We start from the raw sequence: 15844 nt of genomic DNA on the forward strand, positions 1-15844 counted from the left end.
TATTTCTAACAGAGGATGCACGTTCAAACTAGAGTGTGACAACAGAGTTCAAACTAAATATTGTTTCCTGGGGTTTATAACATTCATTCACATTACAACACCACATAGCCAAATTGAAGTGCATCACAGGTACACATGGATGGATATATATGGAGATATTTTGCATCTAAAAATGTGTATCGCCACTAGATGGCGGTAAGATAGACGAAGTACTATGGAATCTAGAGTATAACGATCTTTTATTGAACGTGCACTAACTGGACAATTTTCCATGTCACAAACAGCATCTACATCCATATACAGACGCTTGCTTCGGGGCATAAAGGGAATAGTGGGTGTTTTATGCGGAAACATCCCATTATAATGGTATTTTTCCATATAGTGTGAATAACGCCGTCCTTCTTTGATCACAAACACGCCAATCCAGTTGGCTGTTCCTCAAGTCAGTCTCTCGCCCGGAAAGCGGAGTGAAAGCTCAGCCTCTGGTATCCGGTGGCGCTGCCCCTTGACAGTCAGCGCGTCTCCATGGCGGTGCGCTCCGAAGCTGGTAGTTGTTGGTTCGTGTTTTCGAAGCAGGAATAAGCCGCTTGTGGAAAATCTACGACCCCAACAACTTTGTGATGACTGCATTCACCCTGCTTTCGATTTTACTTCACTTATTATCTTAGTTTTTTATTAGTATTAATAATATATATATATATATATGTGGTGTGTGTGATCTATATATATATATATATATATATAGATATATATAATTATATATATATATATATATATATATATATATATATATGTGTGTCTATGTATACATATTTTTTTTTTTTTCTAAAACTAAAAAAAATAAACGTAAACGTAACATAAAAAAATTGTATTTTTTTAAAGGAAAATAAATCCAACGTTGTATATAAGTTTATTTGCAAAAGACACAAAGGAAGCTGCTTTTTTGGTTTTTTTTTTTTTTTTTTTGTTTTTTTTTTTTTTTTTTTTTTTTTTTTTTTTTTACATTTTTAATCTTTAGCAACACAACATGAAGGTTACTGTGGCTTTTGAGGAATGTCTCAAAGATTCTCCCAGATTCAGGTACAGTATAGTCCCGTCTCTCTTTACATTTTTTTAACAGTCTCGTGCAACACAGGTTACGAAGGTGTTGTCTTTTTATTTTAATTTTTTTACACACTTTGTTTGTGAACCAAAATGGCTTCACCTGCCATTAAACGTAGCCTAGCAGTATTTTAACATGCCACAGATGATTTGTGCTGTGGAGTACTGTACATAATTATTAATCATATTAACAGTAACAATAATAAATGGACATGAAAAATAGCAATTAACTTGGGGATGTTATGGAGTGGAAACCGGTAAAACATTTTCTATACATTGTTGTTGTTGTTATTATTACACGTCATACACTTAAGTCAAATCGGTTTGTTTTTTTTCCAACAATACAATATGTGTTTAACCCTTGTTTGATAAACAACCCATTATAAATCAAGTAGACAATCATGCAACGTCAAAGAGCCTGCATATTTCATACCGAGTAATCGGTTGTATAACTGAGTGGTGAAGTACTGGAACTTCCAATGGTCTGGGTGAAGTCCTGTACACGAATTTAGTGAGCTTGCATATTTCCTCTATAGGCGGTGTAATAATGTCACTGTTCCCGAAGCGGTCTGCTGTTTGTTTGCCTTGTGATTCTTGCTGTCGGATCTCTAAGTTCTATTTACACATTCCAGATCCTTTGTTATGGTACGAGTATCAAAAGATAACCCCCCACCCCCAAATTAATATCAAACGGCCACTAAACCAGTCTCTTCAAATCTCACGATTCTAACTCGCACATCCCTTGCTTGTGTGTCAAGTCGTGTGTATAATACAGTGGTCTCGCTTGGCGCGTGTGCTCTACAGTTATTGAAATAGCAGAACCATAACACGGCTTTTAAAATCTGCCAGTAGGATCCTTTTCATAGTTCTTGAGGATGTCGCTGCAATGGCAGAGTAAGGGACCATGGTCTAGTTAGGAGATAATAGGGAGAAAGGGGGTGACGGGAGTGGCTGTGCAGCGCTGCACCCTGGCTTAATCAGGTGCCCTTCACATGCTGTCATCGTCCCAGGTCAAACTGTGCAGATCTTTACACAGATGTGTCTGCGACTTTCTTTTCCCTAAAGTGGAAAGTTGATTACTGATATGCATACACATGGATGTACATGGATTTGAAAAGAAAAATGACTGCAGTGTTGGAAAATTGGTCGCCTAGCACCCAATGATTGATTTTTCTTTTCGAACACTTACTGATGTTTGAGTGGTTTGATTCTCCAGGTGAAAGGCACTTGGGGCTCTGAACCTTTGTTGTTGTTTGTGGATAATTTCTGCTATCCAACTGTATCCTTTCATTGTTTTATTTAATGCAAACAACTTTCACTACAATGTGGCACTAACTCCTCTCATGTTTTACAGAGCTAATTTACATTCTGGTGAGGCACCCTGTACAGTACAATGTTGTCCAACATCTTGCGTAATACAAAAAAATAATAAATGAATCAAGTACAGATGTGCAAAAGTACCAGACAGGAAACTGAGAAAGAAGGTTCTGTATTGAATACTCCTCTACAAGGAAAATCCATGACATTCCCTGGGTAAAATGACAGTGCGTGGTGTGAATATACCATTTCCGATCGTGAGTAAGGGCAGGGAGAGATCCTGGGCTTCCAAGATAAACAAAACAGGGAGGAAAAACTGCTGTATCGGGGACTTCATAAACTCTAATAGTTAAAATCTGGTGGTAACTGTACACTTAAAAATATTGACAAGTACTGTGTGATTAGAAAGTATGTTTTCCTCATCAATGATGTAGTGCGTTGATTTGGTAAACCTACTTTCAAATCACCCTGTATACTGTGGTGTGACATGCCATGGACTGCAGTCCCTGGGATAGTTAATAACATCAGCAAAGAAAGGCAGGAACTGAGATGAGCAGCGACCTGGTTACAGGAGTCTCAAGAGAGGGTGACGTAATACTCCTGTCTGATACAACAGCAAAGGGATGAACAGTAATACGCTTTTAGAAGTATGTCCCTCAGTGTAAAAAATAAATTAAGTGTTGGGGGTGGTATACAGTAGGTGCATATTTTTGTTTTATCACCAGGGGTATTTTTAGGGCAAGACATAATAATATAGTCGTAGGCTGCTGTTTGTGTAAACTCACAGAGTAATCATTATCCAGTCTACTGTATTCATCCTAAGGTACTGTGCTTTGCAGTGCGGTAGACTTTTCCTTATCTTGCCTGTAGCACCAGGACACAACTTAGGAGGTGGAGTTGGTACTATATTAACCTTTAGTAGCAGAATTGGGAAAAACCCACAACAATTTCTTTATTTCTTAGACGGGTAGTTGAACCTTGACCCTGACCATATTTTTAGGGGAACCTGTATCTACAGTACTGTGGCAAGCCAGAGCCATTCGTAGCTTGTCCTACGTTTTGCGTTAGTTCCTTTGGTAGTTCAGGGTGGGGAAAAACGGGCACTACAGTGCAAAACCACTTCTGATATGAAAAGGCTTTATATAAAACAATAGTGGTAATAATGAAATGTGGTTTCAGATCAATTTTCTAAGATAAAATCCGATAATAAATCCCATATATATATATATATATATATATATATATATATATATATATATATATATATATATATACACACACACACACGTGTATGCAAATGAGTCTTTTAATAAAATCCATTTTCACTTTGATCATGAGCAAGATGCCAACCATTTTAGTTTGCATCTGCAAACATCTGGAGATGTTGATGTAGGCCTATAAGATGTAAAACTGTACATCTATTGATGACATAGTTTAAATTTCAGAAGCTTGGTATATCAGCAGATTGCTGTTTTTACTTTTATTTTGATGCCATGCATAATACAGTACATACCATTACATATCACTTAGTCTTCCACCAAAATAATATACAGTGGAATCTGTCTACTATGATTAACACAAGGGAGTGAGTAAAATGTTTTTAATAAAGTTAAGCTGAGGTCTGCAGCACCATCAGTCCCTGCTACCCCATGAAACGGTGCTGTATTTAATTTGACTGAGTCGCATAGAAAAACTTTAAAGAAAGAGTAGAATTCAAGGACAACACAATTCTTGACATTTTCATTTGTGTAGCTTTATTTAAATTCCTAGCTGTATTCTGAAATGTGAGAGAGTGAGTGAAGGAGAGAAAGAGAGACTTGATTGTTTGCTGTGTTCTCATTTCATATTTGGGATCTCTGCAACTATTAAAAAGTTTATAAGAAAACACTGGTCAGTGTGCTGAAGAAGTTGCACGAAAAATATGTCCTCTTGACTCGTTTTGTTATAGTTTAGCTCTGTATTCAGACTAAATGGTCTGTCCGCTGGGGTGAACTGTGGATAGGCTGAGAATCTAGTGTTCCTATAATGTTTTTTCAATGCTCTGCCACTGTTTCAGTCTGGCAATTGATCACTCTTACTATTCATCAAAGCAGTTTGTTTTTCCAACTGCAAATGGTGATGGGAGCAGCTGTTTCATATCCTGCTCGCTATAAAGGCAATAACGTCTTCCTTCTTGTTTTACAATCCACATCTGTAAAAGCTGAAACTGAAACAGGTTTTATTATCCAGTGTCACACAAAGGAAAGGAAGGAGTTATTTTATTTTTGTACTGTACACATAAGCATGTTATTGCAAATCAGATTTTTACTGTTAAGCCTGTGCTTTGGTTGGCAGAGTTCCAGGCACTGTTCGTGGAGTGATTTCAAGACTAAAGCACTGAAGCCTGGCAGCAATTAACTGTCGCCCCCAGTCCCCTCTTCTCAGTGACTTTTGAAACTACACTGCTAATGGTACTACATTTCCTAAACCATTACTGCCAGACTGGAAGGTAATGCAATACAACATATTAATTATATAACCCATTGTTTCCTACCGCACCACCCCCCTCGCACACACTCGTGTGTTTTCTGTTACTGTGCAGATTGACCTTTTGAGCACGTGCATGTTTGCCATTGTCGTGTTACAGTTCTGTTTAACAGTTTACCAAGCACACGCAGACACCACAGTCTCCCCAGCGAATTTGATTGTATCTTGTGGTTTATTTGGCGTTGAGCTGACAAAAAAGTTTGGATCCAAGCTGTGTGAAGCAATATATGTGGATTGTTAGAGGTGGGGGGTGTTGTAATTTGTTACTGAAAAAATGTTGTGCTCCTTTTTCCTTTTACACATGTGTATGCAAATGAATCTTTTAATAAAATCCATTTTCACTTTGATCATGAGCAAGATGCCATTTAAAAAAGGGACACCAGTAGCATACATATTTATTTTGTTTTTAATTCTAATAACACTGGTGTAAAAATAATATTGGTAATGCCTGCAGAGTTCTATATTGTTGTAAAGTCTGCCTCTGCAATGGCGATTAATAAATGGTGCACAAGCAGAGTGATAACAACTCCAATGGGCGAGAACTGTGGATCATATGGAAGATTGCACTTCATCTTTCTGCAGTACCCGGGGACCTGCTGGCCTAAATTTCAGCTGTCTAACAAAATCCCTTCTGCTGTACTAAAACTACAGTCCAGTTGAGTAATCACGTCGTAGGTCTGTCAATGCATTGCACAAGGGACATTTGTTCTGCACACTTTTAGCAACAAAAGCTGAATAAAAACAAGAGTGGCTTGTGAGTTTTTGGTTGGAGTCTAGTCTACCAAACAGGTTTTTTTTGCAACACCCTTATTAATATCAGCTTTGGCTGACGGCTACAAATGATATAAGAAAGAGCTGCTTTCTTTGGTGCTAATACTCTTTAAGGACTATTACAGTTGCATACAGATTACAGTACATTAAGAGCCGTCAAATATTTTAAACAATCTGTAGTGTACAGTTAAGTGATTATATGCCTTTTTAAAATAAAACATGCTTTTTTATATGCATTTTGTTGTGTTATTGGTGGATCGTGTAGGCATGATGACTCACTACGATGTTGCTCAGATATTCTATGAATGGCACTGTGGTTGGATAGATTGCTGGTGTGGGAGTGTTTCTTGGGCTGTTCCACCTGCCAGGGCTCTACAGTAAACAAGCTATTGCTCAAGGATGCTTGCTGAAAGGAGTCAGCATTGTGAGTCAGAATATCAAGTTCCATTTTAAAAGCAGTGTGGAATTCATTTCTCCCCCAGATTTGTTACAGTCCTTGTGTGTGTATGTATAAATTAAACTATCATTGAGAAGTTTAGTACTTGTTTTTACATGCCTCCAGTGTTTGTATCTGAATTGCCTGAAGGTTCCATGTGTGTACTGTAGTAAACATTAACACTCCTCATTCAGCTCAGGTAGGGCTGTATACAGGTTGCAGGTTTCACTGTTGTTTACTGATGAATGGCTCTTATAATCCTGGAGAGCTGTTATAAATATCAACTCAAGCTGCTGCCGATACTGGAGTTTACTGTATACGTGTATACTGTACAAATGCGGTGTATGCAATGTGTTGAATATATGAACTAAATGTGTTTGAATACAGCACTCAGGTGATATCTCTGGCCCAGGAACTGTCTGATATCATCTTGTGATGCAGCTTCTGGTGATAGAGACAAGCTGACCTTGTGCCAACTTCTTGTAGAGAGAGGCTGACTTTGTGGTGTTACTTACTCAAGGTTTGATCAACAAGCCAAGAGTGTTTAATTGATATGGTAGCTCATTGAAGTCCAACTGATTTAAGTCCACAATTTACACCAAAGCAGTATGAGGGTGTGGAGGCATTTTTTTCCAAACAGTACATACACAGCAGAAGGTTTGGAAAACATGGTTTCCTGATTATTGTTGTGCACAGCAGTTGCTTTTATAAATGCATTTTAACACACTGTAACTTACTGTGTCGGAATTGCATGTTAAATGAAAGTATGTGTTTGCAGGGCTTTAGTCCTCAGTAGTCTGCTACAGGAAGTTTGAATCTGGCTGAGGAAATATAATAGGAGTAATGTTATAATACCCTGAAAAATGCCTGTAAAGTACACACTTCTGAAATGGTACAGAGGATTGACCTGGCTTCCTGTGGGAATCTCCATGCAAGTATCTGCAATTATTTTCTGGTTCAAACTTCCCTACAGCAATACTGACTTGTTATACTTGGATGTGTGCATTCAGTATAGTTGAGGTGTCACATGCCTCACTGATGAGATTATCCATATGAAAGTTAAGACATTTTGGTGTACAAGTTCTGGGGGGCACAGTAATACTGTCTGTCCTCTGTCACGCTTTCATTTTTACATGTCTTCATGTTGTACATTGCAGTGATTTACATCAATAATACAATATTGATGGCTCTAATTTTGTATTTGCAGCTGTGTCGAGGGTCTCTAACATAATGGTACGTTACTTTAAACTTGCATGTCAGTGTTTGTACTCTGCTGTACCAGCAGTTGTTATGGGTGTGTTGGGTTTGACTCGTGGCTTTCGACTATAATGTTATATATGACACCTACCCCCTGTCAAGCAAGCTGTTGCAAAGCGTTTAACTCGACTAAGAGCATGCTGTGAGGTAGCAGGGTGGTACTGTGGTCTTTCACACCCGAACATTTGGACAGGTGCCACGCAGAGAATAACCTGTGAGCCCGCACTGAAAGGGAGTTGTACAAGCCTGAGTCTTGAGGGTGGCCTTGTTGGGTGTAGAGGGATGTCCACTGTGCTCGTTCTCTGCTGCTTCTGGTGAATGTCTGCAGCCCTGGTTCAAAATCGCAACCCCTGCATTGCTTTAACAGAGCAGCTTTGTAAGGCTACCATTGTGTTTACTACTGTACGTGGGCTGGCAGTAAACTGAGTGGTTTGTTGACTTTGTTACATCCCATGAGGAGCTGTAACTTCCCTTTCCTGTGTTTCTGTGACGTGAGTGGCCTTTCTTTCCAACTCGGTCACAAATGTTTTGAATGTTTCTGTCATGGTAGCTGAGACTGCCCTTTCTGCACTGCTTCACAACACGTGGCAGTTGTGTACAGTGATGGCTTGTATTTTTAAAGTATAGTTATACACTACTTGTATACATAGTTGAAATGCACATGCTGTACCAGCGCTTCCATGCTTAATGAACACACAGACTATGTTTATCAGTGTTATTGTTTCCAACAAGGGTGCAATTAGGGTTAGTTGTTGAGTAGCTTGCCTCTGGAATGCTGCCTGAAGATTACACTCCTAAGTATCTCTCTTTAATTTTGTATTGTTTTTGTATGTCAAGATACTGATTAGCAAAGTAAACTGCTGCCGATTGAATACCTTTCTCAGTCCAGTGGGAGCCTTGTCTCTAAATGAAATCCTTCACAGCATTTGTAATGCGTTTCCTTCATGCCGATTGCTTAGTAGACCTGAATGATACATGATAAGCAATACAACTGCTATTCAGCTGCTGTACCACTTGATGATTCACATCTGGTACACTTTCCCTGCATCAGCACTTTCAAATGTCACAATTCTGCGGCAAAACTGTGGCAGGAAGAAAATGTTTGTTTTGGCCTGGAAAGGGTGTTCATTGTTCTAGCAGTCATAGCAGGGCTGTATTCATGAAGCATCAGCACACTGTCTAATGCCTAGGGCTGTAATGCACTTTCTGGTTGGAATAGTCCTCTGTGGATATATTCTGCACCTTTATTTTAGGCTACTGTATTTAAAATGATAATGTTGTGTATTTAAAGCTTATGCTTTTGTGCTTATACTGTGGAAATTGCATAACAAACTGCCTGTTTTATATAGTTAATTCAAGAACTGTGCATTCACTGCATGTGTAAATAGATCCAAAATGAACCTTGAAGCAACTACAGTTCATTCCAGTATCACAAGATTGAACTGGTCAGAACACAGGAACGTGCAGTGACAACCGTGCAGGAATATAAGCCCGCACTGAAAGCAAAGGACAGTAGTGTGAAAATGTACAGCACTGTGTCATTGCAAAAACACACCACCAGCAAAAGAAACACTAGACCAGTTTTCTGTATGAAATATATAATGCCTAAAGCACAGAGTAGCAATGACATTTTTTTGCTTGCCAAAGTTACTGCTTTTCACATTAACTCAAGTTTCCAATAATCCCTTTTGGACGCTTCCATTCCCAGGCACCGACTCATGACAACATTTAGTTGAAAATGAAATTATTCTCTGCATTACTGCAAGAACTGGAATGAAATTCATCCCCACAGCATATTTGAAGCTATTTCAGCAGTATGTAGGGTAAATATTTTGGTACTAATTTATTAATAATACAAATGAATAATATCTCTTTGATAATCAGGTAAAAACACATTCAAAGTATTGATTAAAAGTAGGAAGGTGCTGATCAGCTGTATACCCCAGATTCCTCATAGTATTGCGAGTGCGTTACCAGAACTGCAGGCTTCTGTACATAGGAGATTTTTTTTTCTCATTTCATCAAGCTGTAAACCGTGTGTCATGGGAGCTACACAGGCTGAGATCCAAAAGCAGGAAACATCTGCTGATAGCTCTATAGCGGGCAATGTTAGCCAAGGCAAAGAAAATCTCATTTAATCAGAATTGTACACACTTGTAAATGTTTTTATGAAGCACAAAACATCTATACATGTTTTCTGTTAATTCTGTCCAACCACAATCTGATGGTTGCAGATTGCTATTAATAGGTTGATTTACTTTTGAGTTGGTCCAATCTAAAACGGAAGTGAACAGAATGCCATGCATTGATAAATCTAAAGCTTAGTGACAGACTAGAAGATTTACTAAGCCAGATTTAGAATTAGGAGGCAGTGTGGTCCGGTGGTTAAAGTCCAGGACTTGTAACCAGAAGGTAACCAGTCCCACCTCTGCCTACTGACTGACTCGCTGTGACCCTGAGCAAGTCGTTTCACCTCCTTGTGCTCCATCCTGTGGATGAGATGTTAAATCACTGTCCAATTGTAAGTGACTCTGCATATAATGCACAGTTCACAGCCTATCTCTGAAAAGCATTTTGTGATTGTGGTCCACTATGAAAGGTGCTATATAAAAATAAAGATATTATTATTATTATTATTATTATTATTATTATTATTATTATTATTATTATTATTATTATTATTAATTGGCTGGACTTGTTACTGACATGCTTGTTTATTGTGCATTCTGCACCCTGTCTTGCATGCTTCGTAGTTCTCCACAAAAACTATGGTACTCCAGTATTGGTAATCGATTAATTCACAGGAGTTAATTACTTTAACAAAACATTTTTGTTAATATTTCTGATTATATGGAAACTTTTTTTTTTTTTTTTTTTTTTTTTTTTTAGTAATTTCATTATGAATGCAAAATCCGGTTAATGAAATCTACCTTTTGGATCAATAACAGACTTCATCCTTCAAAGATTAGTGCTTATCAGGGTCTGTAAAGCCAGACGAGAAAGTTTAGGGTTTTCCATTCTAACTCGCAATTTTACAAAAAACTTTTTTTTTTTTTTTTTTTTTTTTAAACTCAATTTTTAAAAATATTTCTTAAACTGTTTATCTGGCGTGGAGGTCACCTTATCTAGTAGCTGTTAAAACAAGCAATGCTGACTGCTGCACAGCTCCTGATGGGCATGTCTTTCTATAGTGGTACACAATGATTCTGCTGTACTTATACTCTCAAATCCCTGTGAGCCTACTCCGCACCAGTCAATGCTGCAGGCCTGTGCCCGAAACAAAGAAAATGAATGCAAAAGACTTTCTGCATCGTTCTCCAGTCAGATACAAACACTATGTAAATGTGTGTGTAAAAATCAAAATATAAGTTATGTTATTTTTAGATTTCTGTAATCACAATCACAGCTCTGAAGCAGTCATTTTATTATTTTTTTAACTTTTGTTTTTATTTTTTGGTGCACTGATGTTCTGGAGTTTCCATATTAGTTCTTTCAATTCCTCTGTGGTTCCGTTAGTACTGCTTTCTTAGAAACTGTCACAAAGGTGTCAAAAGAAAAGTGAATACTCTCATACCTTTCATGCATCATCACTGTCTGAGAACGCTGACAGCCTTTGAATGGTACTTTTGGGTGACTAGCTGTGTAAATTGTTCTTTTTACACTTTTTAATAGGCAGTGAAATACTGCCTAAGGACACAACAGGATTACTGTAGCCATAACTCAGAGAAACAATATGAGGGCCACAAAAAAGAACTTGCTAGTGGTTTACAGAACATGCCATGTTGAGAGTTGTAAGACACCTTCTCCAAGGTCTGCCAAGCAATAGACTGCAACTGGGGAATGGGGACTGTTCTGGTCAAGGGAAAGCATCTGCAGCTGTTTGTTTAAAGGAAGCTCCTGGAATGGTGATTTGAAACGGGTGTTCATTCTCTCCTGTTTCACTCAACAGGGCAGTAATCGAGGAGGTAGAGGGAGATGTATCCGAACTGGAATCCAAGCTTGATAAGGTGAGTCCGAAGTGCCAAGGTCCAGATGAACTGTGAGCTGGAGATACTGTGCCTGGTTCAGTACAAGTGTTTTCTTTGCTTTAATCAATGAGAGGACACTGAGCCTGCAATGGAGGCAGTGTACTGTATATGGCTTGGCTCAAAAGATGGTAAAAAGATTAATAAATGGAGGGCTACTACAGACTGAACAAAGTAGCTTAATGGTTATTTTATTTTTTTATTTAAATGGGCTTGATTTTGAATAGAAAAGGAGTAAGACGCAGAGTTCCAGATATTTAGAGCAAAGGATTAAGCCCTGAGTTTACAAGGTGGAATATTGTAATAACGCTCCCACACCCACCTCCTGCTCTACCTGCTGTTATCATGACTCATAATAGCTGTGTTTGTGTCCCTGCTGCCTAGCTTCCCTGTTCCACACAGGAAGGAAGTCGTGACAGGCGTTCAGTGAAAAACACCTCAAGCAACAGAGTGCCAGCTTTGTGATAGCAAGACAAGCTTCCTTTGAAAACTGTCAGCACATGTAGTGATGACTCATGCTGGAAGATTTCTACATTTCTTTATTGCACAACTAGGCATTAGTAGTCTTGCCATGTCTTTCGTGGGATCCCCCCCCTCCCCCGCAGTACAGTACTTATCTTTATGTAACTGGTGGAGAGCTTGTTCGCTCACGCTGTGGGCGTTTTTAATGAGCGGAGGTGAAAGTGTAAACACTGTGAAGTCAGGGAGTGCAGTTAATAAGTGACTGTCCATGCCGCTGATGTTGTCTTTGATGGGATGCCCCTGCCAGTTTAGCTCTCTGATGCAGACAGACTGTATTCCTTATGGGGATCTGAGCTGAACCTGGCGCCCCTCTGTGAGCCGATCCCTAGGGGCCCCTCTCTTCTAGCCAGCACAGAAAGAAGCTCTTCTGTTGAAAGCGGCACCTTTGTGGGAGCTGGCTGCAACAATGAAGAGTGATGTGTGGGGCACTGGCTCCTATTGTCTGCTTAATTAACCTTGGAACTGGTGTGCTGCTGTCAAGGCACAAAACTTCCAAGTTAAAGTTCATGAGTACTGTGTTTGAAGCAAAGGAGTAGTAGGGATGTTACTTGTTGTGAAACACACAAGTGGTGAAGCATTTTTCCTAAGCAAACAAACTTTTTTTTTGTTGTAGCTGGTAAAGCTTTGTATTGGAATGATCGATGCTGGCAAGGCGTACAATACAGCCAACAAACAGTTTGTGAATGGAGTCCGAGAACTTGCCCAGCAGTCTGCCAAAGACAAGGTCATTGAGGTAAGTGTCACTGGGGATTTGGCAATAAAGCATTTCATAGTCAGTATTTTTAAAAAATGATATAGTGTCAGCTTTACGTTTTCAAGTAAAGGCTTTTCTTTATTTTCTTTTAGTATGTAACTTTTTTTTATTGCTTTTATGTTCTGCACAGACCAGCTTGACGAAATTTGCAGAAAGCCTGCAGGGGATGATCAATTATCACACAGTAAGTGATCAGAAATCAATTAAACAACAAACTAGCATTCCTCCCATTGGTCCACTGGAAGGGTCATCAGTGACAGCCATTGAGAATTAAACCTATAATCCCTGTGATTTGTTATAACACTATAGTTTAAGATCTATTTCATAGCGAGCAATGGAAAAGATTGAGTGCCCTTCCAAGAGTCCAACATCCCTATTATCATGTATTATTCATCTAGTTTTTCTTAAAGCTGCCACCATATGCCCAGTGAGTCACAATCTGCTTGAAATTCCCCAAGCGTAACAGCTCAATTAAATTAGTGAGGCTGTCATTATGAGTTGGTTGGTGCAGGTGATTTGCTTTTGAGTTCACAAGATGCACTGCAAATCCTCTTAAAGGAAATAGTGTCAGCTGTCTTGTCATTAGGCTAGCTTGTTTCCTATTATCAGCCGTCCCGCTTGCGTGAGAGAAGTGCCAGCTAGTGGTGGATCTGTTAAGTGCACTCACGTTTACTGTAAGTTTTCAGGACAGCATGCGACCTGGGATAAGAGAAGCTTTAAAATGCTATTGCTAGGTACTGCTTTGACCTGCAACTCAAATTAGTTGTATGTATTGTAGCTACAGTATATTTATTTTACAGGGATCTACAACTGATAAAACAGTACAATAAAACTAGAACTAGAAAAAGCGAAAACACACTGCAAGGTTTTCAAATATGGTCTGTATGAATATCCACAAACCTGGGTGTGATAGGCACAAGGAGAAGTGGTGTTAAGCAGCCAAGGTGTGCAGATAGATTTTGGAACATATTTGAAAAAACCCTGGCATGTGTGATACTGCTTTTCTAAAAGCTAAAGTTAAGTGGTTGATGAGTGAGTCAGAGCGGTTCTAAAGGGTCCAAGCTGTGCTTGTATAATGATACATTTGGAGGAGGAGCACTTGTTAGGGATGAATGAGATTGCTCCCTCTTTCTTTGCAAGTTCATTTACAGCACAGAAAAAAAGGAAACTGTTTACCGTGTCACAAACTGTTAAAGAAAAGTACTTTGCTTTGCTGTGCAGTAAGTGTGTGCAAGCGTTTTTAGTTGCAGCCGTCACTGTTGACGTAGAATATAATGCTGTATGATTTGCTGACTTCTCCTTGTTTTGAAGTCATGGAAACAGGTTTCAGTAAAACAAGAAGCTTGTGACTCACTGTGTACCAGACATACCACTGAAATTGGATGTGGTTCAATCAGCTGACGTGATAAAAATCCTCACTGAGCCCGAAGAACTTGTGTTCATTAGTTACGGTCAGGAGGACAGGCTTGGAATCTGTGTGTAGAATTCTCTTTTTCTTTTGTAAATCTGAACCATTTTAAAGTGCAACAAGGGAAGAATATTTGTCAGTGTGCTCTAGATGTTTACTATTTCTTACTAATATGTGTAAACCTCCTATCTTGCCATGTAAATGTTATTGGGCACTGCGTTCTGAATGGCCTGTTCTTTGAACCTCGGTTTGTTTGTAACCATGCATGCAGATCCGGAGTTGGAGTTTCACTTCCCAAGTCTAATTTGGCCCCTGGGCAGTGTACCGTATAACAGTGTTGTGTGGGACTGTAAGAAAGGCAGTTTGCTATTCTGCAATGTTGGTCTAAAGTGTGTCTGACCTTCATCTGTATTCCTTTTAATTGAAGATCTATTTAATCAAGGAGTCCATTTGTAGTCGTGGCAGCAGTGACCTTCATTATTGATGGCACAGCATCTATGAAAGTGGATTACCAAGAAGGCTTCACTTAGCGCTGCTCAAAACCTAATGTGGAAATCCTGGGTGTTTCCTTTCACTGCCGATCAGTTACTTTCAATGTCAAGTTCTTGTTGGATAAAGGGGTGTGAACAGACGCAGTGCAGCGCCACTGTGTAGGGAAATAGGACTGATACAGGCAGCGTTATCAAGGTCCTCCCAGCAAGTATGTGAAAGGAAATATCAATAAGGTTTCATGGATTAATTTATTAGTTATGTTATGTTAACAGGTTCTTCTGTCTCAAGCTGCACAAAGCAGAGAAACACCTTGATGAGTCTGTGCCATGTTCATATTGCATGCCCCTTAAACTGGCAGATATAATGTAAATGAAACAGCTTTTACAACACAACTTAAGGGGGTGTGTAGAATCCAGGCTGTGGTCACTTAACCTTACTGTGGTAATCTTAATGATTGTATTGGAGTGTAGGTGTTCTGTACAAGTGCTGCAATAGCCATCATTTATGCACATTTGTAATATTTATTACTTAAAAGTTTTACTATCATAAGTATTCTATCATCGGGACCTGTGCAAAAAATGCTTACTTAACTTTGTTATCATAACTTTTATAAAGCATTAACTGTCTTTTTAAAATTATTGCTGTTATTCTTTAAATAATACACTGATACATAATGAAGGTTTGTAGTCCAGCCGTGTATTATGTATACATTTGAAATTCCCTTTTTGCTTCTATTCAGATCCTGTTTGACCATGCTCAGAGATCCATCAAGTCACAGCTTATGACGTTTGTGAAAGAGTAAGTGTTTCAGTTTTCCAGTGCCTCTCTTTCTTTGGTAGTAACTTCAAATGACCCAAGAAGAGCTTTGTCACTGTACCTTGGGGCTCCCACCACATCAGGTGCTCTGCTTATCTGTATGGCTTTTATTTATAACACTATGTGACACAATTTTTGTTCCTGGGTAATAAGTGTTATTTCCTAATTGCTTATGCCTCAAAAGTATAGAAAATGGCTATTATTCCCTACAAACTTTGCTTTTGTGACCAGGACAGTGATATTTCAAAATATCACTATTTCCAATGGGAAAACGGGCAAATGTGTGTCTTTTCGTTCATGTAAAGTCAGAAAAAAACAACATATGAATCCAAATTAACATTTATTTATACTAAAGTAATACAAAAATGACTACAAAAGATTTAGAAGTGAGTAGTTTTTCGAGATTTACGATTATACTG

At 38.7% G+C, this 15844-nt stretch overlaps 1 protein-coding gene across 5 annotated transcripts in view; it reads left to right on the forward strand.

The window, feature by feature from the left end:
* The first annotated feature begins 982 nt into the window (after positions 1-982).
* LOC121322628 (arf-GAP with coiled-coil, ANK repeat and PH domain-containing protein 2-like) overlaps positions 983-15844 on the forward strand; it is a 42024-nt gene continuing 27162 nt past the window's right edge. For 4 of the 5 annotated variants that reach the window (XM_041262798.1, XM_041262803.1, XM_041262801.1 and 1 more), the window contains exons 1-5: positions 983-1080; positions 11358-11415; positions 12569-12688; positions 12840-12893; positions 15349-15407. In XM_041262798.1, the coding sequence (XP_041118732.1) occupies positions 1028-1080; positions 11358-11415; positions 12569-12688; positions 12840-12893; positions 15349-15407 (344 nt within the window). In that variant the 5' untranslated portion in view covers positions 983-1027. Of the gene's footprint in view, positions 1081-4752; positions 4907-11357; positions 11416-12568; positions 12689-12839; positions 12894-15348; positions 15408-15844 lie in introns of all 5 variants that reach the window. The other variant, XM_041262800.1, reaches the window with a different exon arrangement.

Source organism: Polyodon spathula, chromosome 11 (genome assembly GCF_017654505.1).
Source record: "Polyodon spathula isolate WHYD16114869_AA chromosome 11, ASM1765450v1, whole genome shotgun sequence".
Taxonomy (NCBI): domain Eukaryota; kingdom Metazoa; phylum Chordata; class Actinopteri; order Acipenseriformes; family Polyodontidae; genus Polyodon; species Polyodon spathula.